We start from the raw sequence: 12,450 nt of genomic DNA, 5'->3' as shown, positions 1-12,450 counted from the left end.
CTCCAGGTACCCCACCAGCCCCAACACACGCTGAAGTTAATTAATAGTTCACAAAATGCCTTTGTGTGAGTGTGCCCTGTGATGGGTGCCAAGCCATCACAGGGCACACTTGGGTTCCTCCCTGCCTTGCACCCATAGACTTCAGACCCACTCCCACAACCCTGAATAAGACATGCAGTGTATCATTTCAGCTTAGTGGTAGAAACTTAATTCTTCTGGTGATGGAAATGGAGGCATGAAACATCTCGTCATCACTGATCCTTTTAGGGCTATCAGTTTTTTAGAATTAATTCCATACCTTGGCACTTGATTGGATATACAATCATGTTGCAAGATCTAAAACAAGATTTTTGCAGTCCACTTATCCAGTACAGAAATGTATTTAAAACATCCATCCATCCATCCATCCATCCATTATCCTCCGCTTATCCATTTAAAACAGAAGTCACAAAAAAAAAAGAAAAATGTTGCACGGGTGAAAAACAGCCATGATGTGAGCATCCACAACGTCCACCAACAGACACTCAGAACAAAAATATCTAAAACGTACTTGGCAATCACAAAAGGTCCGTTTCATACCTGAAAACAATGTCACAATTTAAATGAAATGAAGTAATCAATAACCATTAACCAAGACTCCTGTTGGACTAAGATGAAACTGCCCATTATGAAATTGGAAAAACTGCCCAAAGGTTTAACAGTTCGATGATAGTCCAATACGTGTAACAAATCATACCTTCCCAAAAATAAGGCTGATAGGTGATTTCTTTTCACCGAGCCAGTTGCTTAGACAGACAAACCTGTCAACACTCTCAGAAGCCAATACGGCCCTTTTCTCCTGCAGACTATGGCCTGACAGTGAGAAAAGCGTCTCACTAGGAACAGCTGAAGCAGGTGATGCCAAGTATTTTCGGGCAAGATGTGACAAATCTTCATAGGCCCCTGAATGCTTTGCCCACCACTGCAACGGACAGTCCTCCACCGGAATGATAGGCTCCGCTCTGTAACGATGCAAAGACGTGCCAGCAACTTCATCCGTGTCATCCTCGGAGTCAGATCCATAAACCAGGAGGTATCGTTTCCTCTTAGGTGGTGTCTGGGGAGTTGTCTTCTGCAGTCCTTCCCGTATGCTCACCCAAACCTCCTCCCGCTCCGACCTTGGGAGGCATTTCAAGTCTTTGAATCGAGGGTCAAGTGCTGTTGCTATCTTCAGCCAAGGTAAGTTGAGGGTGTCTCTTGTCCTTGACATGTCAGCAGTGAAGCTTTCCTTAAATCTGATTACATAGTTGGGATCATCATCTGACACCTTCATCACGTGGAGCAGATGACAAAGGGCAGGCAAGACCACTGAACAGGACACATACCCTTCTCCACCAAGAAGCTCTGCCACATACCTGCAATGTAAGTACAACATTTTAATGTGCACGAGATACCTAAAAATTGCCATATGCAACTGAAATGTAATTAATGTATGAAATACAATTACAGTCCTAAATTCAAACTGAAAAAAAACACTCACTAGATTTTTAAGGTACTGTCAGCATTAATAATATTGGTTATAACATTCAAACTTACTTGCAAGGTTCAAGAAGTTTTTTCAGCATCTCAATTTTGCCAAATTCACCATCAGTCAGCATTTCTGGAGAGTTTTCTCGGGGGGCCATAGTTGCTTCCAGAGCATCCTTGTTCCGTAGCAGCTGTGTAATCATTGACAAAGTGGAGCGCCATCGCGTGGGCATATCCAGAACGAGCGTTTCTTCTTGCTGTCCCATCTCACCCTGCTGCCTTCTTAGGTCAGCGGCATTAGCCAGACTGTCTTTGAAATGTCCAACCAACTTCCTACATTTTTCCAGCACACTCTGAACGCCGCAGTCACGAAATGCAGTTACGATGGAGCACTGTATACTGTGCGCAATGCATGGCATGTGCTCGTAGGGGATGAGACTGGCCAAACCCCCCATATTGCCAAACGTTGATATTTTCCCACTGATTTCCCACTGTGATGTGATGTCAGAAATCTTTTTAGCACAACCTTCCGCAAAACTCTCATCCACGTGTATTACTCCTACTGGAAATGAATGTAACGCCCACGAACTGTCCACGAAGTGAGCCGTTACACTGAGGTAGTCATGGTTTCTAACGGACGCCCAGCGATCACCCGTTAATGCCACCGCCTTTGCAGTTCTAAGTTGCTCCAGTTTGCTTGATTTCTCATTCGCGTATAAATCTTCAATCCGCGAAGCGATAGTCTCACGTGACGGCAGCGTGTACGCAACGTCGGAGATGGCCAGTCTAATCGTATTAAGAAAGCCTTCATCCTCCACAATGCTCACAGGTCTACAGTCACAAGCGATCCATCTCGATATTGCATCCGTTAATGCTTCTGCCTTAGCACAGGACACGGGCTGACTTGTCATGTATTCATGAAACGTGCCCTGCCACGCACTGTCACCCGACCTGCCCGTTTCTGCACCAGCGTGTTTTACTTTCAAGTGATAGTACAATGAAGCAGTGCTCCTAGGATATTTGAATTCAGCCGCACAAATATTGCAAATTGCAATATTTTTGTCCTCTGTGCCATCAGGCGATTTTTTAAAATGGTACGAACCGCGTACCAATCTCTCTTTGCCTCTCCTCTCCCACCGCACATTACCGCTCGTTTCTCCACCAGCATGTTTTGCTTTCAAATGATAGGATAACGAAGTTGTGCTTCTGTGGTATTTAAATTCGGCTGCACAAATATTGCATATTACAATACTTTTGTCCTTTGACCCATCTGGCATTTTTTTAAAACTGAACGAACCACGCAGTAATGTCTCTTTGCCTCTCCTCCCTCGACGCAAACTGTCGCCGGATCTGTCCGTTTCTGATGGAGCATGTCTTGCTTTTAAGTGGTACGACAGCGAAGTGGTGCTTTTGCGGTACTTGAATTCGGCATCGCAAATATTGCAGATCACGACGCCTTTATCATCTGAACCGTCTGGCAATTTTTTAAAACGAAATGAACCGAGCAACAGTGTTTCCTCGACGTTCTCCCCCCGAAGCACACTGTCCCCCGGCCTGTCTGTCTCCGTCCCCGCAGCGGCACGTTTCGTTTCCAAGTGACAGGATAGCGAAGGCGTGTCCCAGTCGCACTTGAACTCGGCAGCACAAATATTGCTAATTACAGTGTTCTTATCCTCTGAGCAGTCTGGGAAATTTGTAAAACTAAATGAACCCAGCAACAACGTGTCCTCGCCTTCCTCCTTAATCGCACCGTCCCTCCACCTGTCCGTTTCTCCACCGGCATGTTTCGTTTCCAAATGACAGGTTAACGAAGTAATATTCCAGCCGTATTCGAATTCGGCGGCACAGAGATTACAAATAACGACACCTTTATCATCAGAGCCGTCTGGTGCTTTTTTAAAGCTAAACGAACCAGGCAATAATCCCTTGCCTTCCTCTTGCTTAACAGCGTACTCATTCGGCTTATCCGTTTCTGCACGGGCATGTTTCGCTTTCAAGTGATAAGATAACGAAGTCGTGCTCCTGTGATACTTGAATTCGGCGGCACAAATATTGCATATTACAATACTTTTATCCTTTGAGCCGTCTGGCATTTTTTTAAAACTAAATGAACCTAGTAACAGCAGGTCTCCGCCTTCACCCTCCATCAGCCTCCTTAGGATGCAGATGTGAATTATGGGATCTCGCGAGTGAGGATCGACGCTCTTGCGCTTTTGCATCCGGTGTAACGGGAACTTCACTGCACTGCGACTGTCTGGTATTCCGTCCTGTTACTGGCTGGGCATGCTGTTCTTTGTGGAATCTTTCTAAAGATTTATTCGGAACGTAGTTGCAATCGATTTCGCAGCGCAGATGGTGGTGGGTGAATCTGTGCAGATCAATAAGAAAAGAAATAAAAGTTGTACGGCATATCTTCCGCACGCGCTGGTCATTGGCTCCCCTACTCCCAGGCGTTCAAGTCATTCTTAAATATCAGCATAAAAATGAATAATTTGCGGTAATAACGCTATTCTATTCTATCAAAAATAAAAGTAAAGAGAATGTGTCAGTTCCTGCTCATGCCCATGGAGACGCACGTTTTCCGCTTGTTCCATCACTGTTTACAAATCAATAAGTTTGCAGAAGTTCTACAGCAGACATGCAGGATATTATTTTCTGTGGGCGGTCGCCATCAGTTTCTCTGTTAACAAACGCACGCAGGGAAACTTTGTAGCAAATGGAAAGTAATCATATTTCTTGCATCGTACAGTATTTTGAGAATCACGTGATCGATGACAAACGAGGGGCCTCCTATCCTATTGGCTCGTTTCCAAAGACAACACCCGGAAGAGAAGCCGCGTGCTATGTATCGGTCTTGAGCTGCTACTCTAAATAGAATATGAAAAATGTTACTTCTTCCGGATGGAATACATGAAATTATTATTTTGTTCTTCTATCTTGTTGTTCTTCCTTTTCTTCTATATAAAAAAATAAAACCACCAAGATCGAATACACGACATTTCAAACTGATAACACGAGGAATAAATACTCTAAATCTTTGTTCATTATATTCTCACACAACGGTGCGTTAACGCAGTCTAAGAAATTGATTTTTAAATTGATGGTTTCACACTGTTTCTACAGTGTGTGTACCACATACCTCTTTCTCGATTAACTGCAATTAATCATTATATAACGATTCAAACTGAATCATCGAAATATTGATTTGTTGCAGTACCATTTAAGACCGGCAGATGGCCTCATTTTACATTTTTCCCCCCACTTTGAAAATTCAACAATGTTTAAAAATATGCTGTTTATATGTAGCCTGTGTTAAGTCCACTGCACTGCAAATGCAGTTAAGTGTATACCTCTGAAATATCGAAGTACAAGACAAATTCTTCATTCTATATGTATTTTTCTACATTTATCTATGCACAAAGAAATTGATCGGAAGCAGAATACTTTTATTATCAAGGAGGAAATAGTTTGTAGTTTTTTTGCATAGTTCATGCAACCGGGAGTTCAAGTTTATTCAAGATACAACCATTAATAGAACGATCATTCTCTTTCATATGTTGTTAACTTACACAGGGAGAATGCAGTTCTATATTTCGGTATCTGGTGAGTTTAAGGCAACAGAACTTTAACACACAGGCATACTGTAGCTCCCAAAGTTCACAGTAGTCATACAGGAAGTGGCTGTTACTCTGGCCCTCTCTGCATTCTGTGGCTGCTATTGTGGATGCGTGTATCTGTATTGTCTATAAGCATTGTGTCAGTGCACTCCAGCACTCTCTGGCACTGTGAATCCCAAACACAAGAAGTTTGTTCCTGCTGCCCTGTTTAAAGGGGGGGGGGGAAATACAAAACTGACAAAAAAAGCTCCCATGATTCACTTCAAAGCCAGTCAGGTGACTTAACATGTGACTTTCTAATCTAACAGGAAACAACCAGGCGTCAAAATCAGCAGAAATGATCATTGGCATGTATTGTAGGTTGAAACTGAGAGTATTTCAGTTAAATGTAGAACAGTATCCCGTAACATCCTAAAAAATCCTAAAAGGGATTCAGATGTCAGGCAGAGTAGTGGTGGCTTCTCGCATCTCTTCTACTGTTTTCTTGCCGTCGCAGAATGTGGTACCAGATATACGAGTTGGAGCACAGAAGGAAAAACGTGAAACGGACTGATTGACAAGGTGAGTTCCCTGTTTAAGCTTGCGGTCAAGAAAGAGTTTGGGATCCATTTAAAAGTTATGTCCTATGAAACTGTCAAGCTTTGATCGGAATACCTTGATGTGGTGTAAGAGTATAAATGCTCTAGGTGCCCAATATAGCTTTAATGAGCATCCCTCTATCCACCAAAGTGGGAGATGCGTTTACATTTTTTTAGCACTGATTTTGATACAGGCATACGTTGAATATGAGGGATGAGGCAGAAAGGCTCAGGAAATGATTTGCTATGTGATCAGCTAACTGTCAGCCATTTCCCTGGGCAGAATCTCCAGTGATCTATAATAAATAATGTGACCTGCCACATGAGATCCAGCTTAACCCCTAAATCTTTTGCCATTTGAGCTTAATCCTGAGTCATTATCACGTGGATGGGATTGTTATCCAGGCAATGGCCTCCTCGAGAACCTTGAAGTGATCGGAGACCTGCTGGATCCTGTATTTGTTCAGGTCCAGACTGCACCAGGAACCCATGGTGACATGTGGCTTTCTGGGGACTGCTGGTGATACTGCGTTCTCTTTAAGATTGAGAGGCAGGGTCAGGAATGTGAAACTGGCACAGGCGGGACTGTCCATTTATTTATACACACTCCTGGTGTGACGGGAATGAAGACCAGCAGTTTTGCTGCGGTATGTCTAGAGATTTCTGACAGACGCTATCCACATGAGCTTGGCAGAAGTTTCTCATGTCGTGTGACGTTGGCATTGCTCTTTAAAAAAATTATTATAGGCTGTTCGTTCCTCTTGTTTAGTGGAAGTCTGCCAACTTGCTAGACTTACACTAGACATTTTCTATGTTAGGTCTTGCGCTTATGTGCTTGTTTGAGCAACTGCATGCATACTTTGTGACCTTCCTGTAACAAGCTATATCATTATGCTCATAAGTCGATTCAGGTACCTGGGAACATTATTATACCGTTGTAAGGAATCCACTTACAAAGTCTCAGTTTCAGCAAAATTATGAACAGCAAAATGATGTATAGGCATATATATCGAAAGGCAGCTCAGATACAAAACCAGCATACTTCTTCACCGCCCTTTATACCCCTGAAGTCCCTCCCCAACAAGCAAATTTTTTATAAGCAAATTTTTTACGAGTGAATTTTCCAGACGAAACATCAATTCTCTTCCTGACTTTCTCTTGATCAAAACTTGCTGTCTATATTCAAATCATTAACCAAGTACACTGGGGCATTATTAGCACCTTCCACTGTTATATCCAGAATATTCCCAGAAAGTAGGACGAATATAAATACACTTCTGGGAACACTATGGAAATGTTTGCCCTGCAATAAACCCAGGTTTTTAGATTTGTCAAATTTGAGGGTACAGTTATTAAGCAGCAACTTTGTTTTCTGCCTAAGTCTTCATCCTTTGCAAGGGTGTATTCAAGGGAATAACAGAGACCGAATCCCTTCAGAATACACAAATTGTTTTCTTATTTGTTATAAATAGATGTCTGAACTTCATGCAAATCTACGGAATCAGGAATATACTGCAGTCGCGAAATAAGTCTACTCTTATTTCTTGCTGTCTCTCTCCTTCAGATGGCCTCTAATGACCCTGACCCCTTAAACCCCCCTGGTAGCCCCCAGCCCGGTGACCTCATCGAGATCTTCAGACCAGCCTATCAGCACTGGGCTCTATACCTAGGTGATGGTTACATCATCAACCTAACACCAGTGGGTCAGTACCATTAAGCTGATTGCCCTTTGTCATTCATGTCCACTGTCCCAACACTCATGGGAGTTATACTTATACAAAAATGTTCTGAGGGCAGAACAAAAAATGATTGGTTCAGAGAGATAACCAATCAGATTGTAGCGGAGGTGGGTGCAAGCAACTAGAAGAGGTGGGACCAATACATCTGATTGGTTGGTCCCACCTCTAGCTTGGACCCACCTCCTCTTTCTGAACCTACCATTTTTCTTTCTGCCCTCAATATTTTTGTGTAAGCAAAATTCCCATGAGCTGTCCCAGCATGCATTTCAGCCTAAAGCGCTCGATCTTCTCCCCATCAGAGGAGAGCCAGGCAGCGGCCATGTCCAGTGTCAAGTCCGTGTTTAGCCGCAAGGCTGTCGTCCGCATGCAGCTGCTGAAGGAGGTCATAGGGAGCGACACGTACCGCGTGAACAACAAGTACGATGACAACCACACCCCTTTGCCCATTACTGAGATCATCGACCGAGCGCAGATGCTCATTGGCCGGGTGGTGTCATATGACCTGCTGGGCAGTAACTGCGAGCACTTTGTTACTTTGCTTCGCTATGGGGAGGGAGTGTCTGAGCAGGTAATTGCTATTCAGTCTGCCACTTTCTTCCCTGTATCAAACAGCTAATGCCCCAGTGTGTAAGTACATATTTCTGATTTTGCCAGGCTTCACGAGCAATCGGCGCAATCAGCTTGGTGACTGCCGCTGCCAGTACCCTCTCCATGCTGGGGCTCATCAACGCCCGTTCAAGAAGCAGGCCTTCCTGACACGCCCCCTGGCCAATGCCCCGCCCACCCCACTGGCCTGGCTCATCGTATGGCTCCCAGCATTTTTCTATGGCAGTCTCTCTCAATCCGGTCCTCAGGGACCCTCAGACAGTCCACGTTTGTGTTTCCTCCCAGACAGCCACACTGGAGTCCACCTTGAAGACCGGTTTGAGAAACACTGCTCTATGCTGCCGTTAAATCCAAGAAGTCATTCTGAAATCTACAAAAGGGGAAGTATGTTTAAAATGGGGGAATCTCCGGCCAGAAGGTGGTGTATTGGTGAAGGACCTGGGCTCACAGTTGCAGCTGAAAGACTGAGACCGCAGTCTCAGTAAATTTTTGCGTTGCTCATTCAGCTGTGTGATCATACTTTTAATATCACATTTTAAACTGCAGTATTGGAGAGTCTCTCGGGGAGTGGTGAGGTGACCATCTCGTTGTTGTGTGAACTGTACATATATCAATAAAACCAATTACAGATTATAGTTCCACTTCTACCTTGTTAATCATAAGAAATCAAATACAAAATCCACTTAAAAATACTTCATAGAAAAGAAACAGCATCTTCAGATAGGTGATTTTTTTTGTAAAATGAATTTTGCATCATTAGATTAATGCACTCAGTCAAAAAAGATTACATCTGCCAGGAGTTTGAGAAGTGATATGAAATTGTGGTTTAAATATGTATTATCTGAAATTTAATTTCCCAGAAATTTGAAATTGCATGACAACAAACATACCTCGTATTTTTAAAAATGTATCTGTACTTTAGCTGTAAAGCAATAGAAATAAAGCACATCTCGAATGAAACCTGATGTGTCTCTTTGTGGATGACAGAAAACGCTCGATCAGTGGCGCTAACCTGTGTTCTCTGTTGTGGAAGTGATTTTAAAATTGGTCAGTACAAGTTAGCAACTTCATGTTATTAATTAGCACCGATATTGGTAACCAGCGTTAGTTTTACTCAGAATGAGCTCCTGAAGTTTTCATTCTGTACTAGTACTTAATTACACCACTAGAGCACTTTGACTAATACACACCATCCTCTCTGTGACTATGCTGTTAGGGGTTTCTGCAAACATCGCTGTTAACCTGCCTGCTGCATATTCCCATGCATTATAAAAACAGACAAAGATATATGCCATTATAAATCTAAATTCTCATTATAGATTGAGAAATCTGAACTTCAAGTTGCTAAACATAACCAACACTTCTAGCAGAGCACCTTATATAAAGCAAATGAAAACCTTATATAAAGCAAATGAAAACCTTATATAAAGCAAATGAAAACCTTATATAAAACAAATGAAAACACAGCAGTACCACAGAGACACAGCCTTGCATTAGCAAAAGACAGAGGTCAAAGGTTACAGTAAGTTCTGAAGTCTCTCTCCCAGTTCTTGTCTTTCTCCTTTTTCTTCCTCTCGGCCCTGCGGCTCAGTGTGGCCTCCCGCTCAGTGCGGCCCCTGCAAGGGACCTGCTGCACGGCCTGTGTGTCCCCAGCCTCAAAATGCGTCACCCTGGCCCGAGGGGTCGGGCCATACCCCAGGCCCGCCTGGTCCCTCTTCAGCACAGTGCGGACGGGCCGCTTGGGGCCGGTCCCCCAGGGCCCGAGTCCGGCCCCTGGCTCCCATCCGCCCCGGAGCATCATGCGAAAGCCGGCGTTGGTGGGGGGCAGACAGTAGTGGGGGGTGGGGGGTGGCCGGCGCAGGCTGAACTGGTGCAGGGTGGAGCTGCAATGCCGGTCCTCGCTCTCGCTGTACTGGGTACCACACTCCGAGCACCAGCGGGGGTCTGGGGGCGGGGCACTGCAGACAGGCAGACACACCCACCCACACTTATTAACCAATCAGCTGCACTGCTTGGACACCAACTGAATCCATGCACCCACCCATCCATTAAACTAGGGATTCCCAAGTCTGAGGGTAGAGGTTATTGGATCACCCCACATTGATAAATAAAATGCTGTGTCTCACATTGATCCACAACAACACAATACTTGTCCTGTACACATTGTGCAACCCCACTGAGCAAATACAACCTCCACCAATCCCCACCCCCCAGCCACCCGTATTACCACTCTCTGAAACTTTTGTATGATGTAAACTGACCCACGAGCATTAGAAAGTTGGCAACCCCTAAATCAAATGATCCACCTATCCTAATTGCCTAATTAATTTATCGATTAACGACCACATGATTACTGTACCAGTCCTTTACACCTCTAAGGGTATCAGTACCCTGGCATATTGTAAAGATGGCACAAAATGTCAAGCAGGAAATTTTCACATATGGCATTTATGTAATAAGCTGTATAAATGTCATCCTGTAGAAGACAGCTTATGTTAAAAACAATATTAACAAATTCCCCATGTTTTATGCCTGTGACTGACCTGTCTGTCCTCTGCCTGTCTTCCTGGGACTGAAACGTGTCCAGCTCCCGCACCACGTCTGTGTGGCCAGCCTGATCGGCCAGATCCCGGGCGTCCCGACCCTGGGTGTCCACCACTCCCACCCAGGCCGCCCCCTTGCGGAGGAGGTACCTCACGGCGTCTAGGTGCCCAGCATAGCTGGCGCACATGATGGCGGTCCAGTAATAGGCATCGCAGAAGTTGACATTGCATCCCTTCTTTTCCAGTTGCTCCTTGAGCCCCGCCAGATCTCCCTCCTGGGCGCATCTCAGCAGCCGGTGCCCATCCCTCTCGGAGGGAGTAGCGGCTTGCGGATGCCGTCTTCTTACTCTCCTCCTGGGCGCGTTTCCCGTGCTGCTGCTGCTCCCGGTCTCTCCATCCCCGCCTTCCTCTATCAGGCTCTGGTAAAACCCTTTAGCCTCTTCCCCGGTTAGTGCATGCCCCTTGTCCGCCGGCTTCTTCACACTGTTGCCCGTGGGCCACGCGCTATACGGCTCCTGCGCCCGAGTGAAGGCGATCATGGCCGAACGGGTACGAACACACTGTCCCACTTCATACTACAAAACTAGCCGCACAAGCCATCTGAAAGCAAAGGAGAAAACGCTGTTAGAAACTAAATATTAGCCCATTGTCAACTAAAAAAACTCACATACAATACAGTAACCACAGCTGCCAACAAATGCATAAAGCGCCACCAAAACTACATATCTATCTCATCGAGCAATCCTTTCAAACTAATACTTGTAGATAAAAAAGATGGGTGTAGGGCAACACCTTCCAGTTTTTAAAATGAGTTAAATGACTGACAACGCTAAACATCGTTTTGAAGTTTTTATAAATAGCGGGGGCACATGCCTAGACGAAGTAGCCTACATATGAGTCTCGGTTTCCAACTTCTTCTTTATCCGCTCCCCATCAAGCTGATTTCAAAATATAAGCAACATTTCTCCATTTTCAAGAGCCGAAATTGCGATTAATTACCTTCTCCATACCGAAGAACACCACCATGATCTGCTTACCATCTTCATCATCCCTTTTCATTTCATTCACAGAGTCCGACAGCGCGCATTACTGCCACCAACAGTATCGGAGGACAAAATGCAGGCGACAGTGAGGCCTCATCACTATAGGATGGAGGAGAGGAATATATTTGTGAGATATCAACAGGGAAAAGGAGTGGATTAACATCCCTCGCATGTTGTGCTCGATCAGTGGTGGAGAGAACAATGAGGGGATCTGGTGGAGGGTTTTAAAGGACAGGCAAACCGATGAACAGCGGGAGAGCATGACAGGCACCCTGGGAAAGTTATTTTAGAAACGCTGTGCTTTACCTTCTACCTATAGGACTACAGTATATGGACACGGTTTGGATATGTTAGTAAACTGATTAGCATTAGCATTTATGGTCCATGCTGAAGACATTAACGAAAGTCGCCAGCCAGGTAAAATGCTTTCATTGTCTGTTGGTCTGCATGTGGATCTTAGTTTCTAAGCCGTCAGCAACTACGTCATTGAAGTACCAATGCCTTATAAACATTAATGTAGGTGAATCAGTCTGTATGGGACATTTTCATTTTTAAATGAAAACTGAAACTGAACACCACAAACTGATAGATTATCACCTGCAACGCTAACACTAAAAATAGCGTTTAATGCCGCGGGCTGATGCGGGACGCGCCCCCATATGCACCGGCACCGCTGACACGTTACAGTTTCCTGGACAGGACATCTTCCTTTCTAGACTGGAGTATAATGCAGTGCTGCCTGACTGAATCGGCCGTTAAATATATCCTCAAATTATTAGAAGAAAATTAAAATTTCAGTGAGAAACCCTTTTTTTAAA

General features: G+C 44.5%; 3 protein-coding genes across 4 annotated transcripts; 1 reads left to right on the top strand and 2 right to left on the bottom strand.

Annotated features, from left to right (window-relative positions):
- Nucleotides 1-400: 400 nt before the first annotated feature.
- On the bottom strand, nucleotides 401-4,242 carry LOC125716468 (E3 SUMO-protein ligase ZBED1-like). The gene is made up of 3 exons (XM_048988773.1): nucleotides 4,083-4,242; nucleotides 1,576-3,874; nucleotides 401-1,394 (listed from the first exon to the last, which is right to left on the bottom strand). The coding sequence occupies exons 2-3, from the start codon at nucleotides 3,723-3,725 to the stop codon at nucleotides 731-733; spliced, it is 2,814 nt and encodes a 937-aa protein (XP_048844730.1). The 5' UTR covers nucleotides 3,726-3,874; nucleotides 4,083-4,242; the 3' UTR covers nucleotides 401-730.
- Nucleotides 4,243-5,282: 1,040 nt separating this feature from the next.
- Nucleotides 5,283-9,006, top strand: plaat1 (phospholipase A and acyltransferase 1). 2 transcript variants are annotated; one of them, XM_048988822.1, is made up of 4 exons: nucleotides 5,283-5,684; nucleotides 7,266-7,404; nucleotides 7,740-8,008; nucleotides 8,095-9,006. In XM_048988822.1, the coding sequence occupies exons 2-4, from the start codon at nucleotides 7,266-7,268 to the stop codon at nucleotides 8,194-8,196; spliced, it is 510 nt and encodes a 169-aa protein (XP_048844779.1). In that variant the 5' UTR covers nucleotides 5,283-5,684; the 3' UTR covers nucleotides 8,197-9,006. The 2 variants fall into 2 exon arrangements, with proteins under 2 accessions (XP_048844779.1, XP_048844778.1); XM_048988821.1 differs by lacking the exon at nucleotides 5,283-5,684 and adding an exon at nucleotides 6,299-6,348.
- gpank1 (G patch domain and ankyrin repeats 1) lies at nucleotides 8,677-11,739 on the bottom strand. Its single transcript, XM_048988819.1, has 3 exons — nucleotides 11,589-11,739; nucleotides 10,590-11,189; nucleotides 8,677-10,004 (listed from the first exon to the last, which is right to left on the bottom strand). Exons 2-3 carry the CDS (start codon nucleotides 11,126-11,128, stop codon nucleotides 9,557-9,559), a joined length of 987 nt encoding a protein of 328 aa, XP_048844776.1. The 5' UTR covers nucleotides 11,129-11,189; nucleotides 11,589-11,739; the 3' UTR covers nucleotides 8,677-9,556.
- Nucleotides 11,740-12,450: the final 711 nt, after the last annotated feature.

The sequence above is a fragment of the Brienomyrus brachyistius genome, chromosome 21 (genome assembly GCF_023856365.1).
Source record: "Brienomyrus brachyistius isolate T26 chromosome 21, BBRACH_0.4, whole genome shotgun sequence".
NCBI classification, from domain to species: Eukaryota; Metazoa; Chordata; class Actinopteri; order Osteoglossiformes; family Mormyridae; genus Brienomyrus; species Brienomyrus brachyistius.
This window is presented reverse-complemented; position numbering and strand designations above follow the sequence as displayed.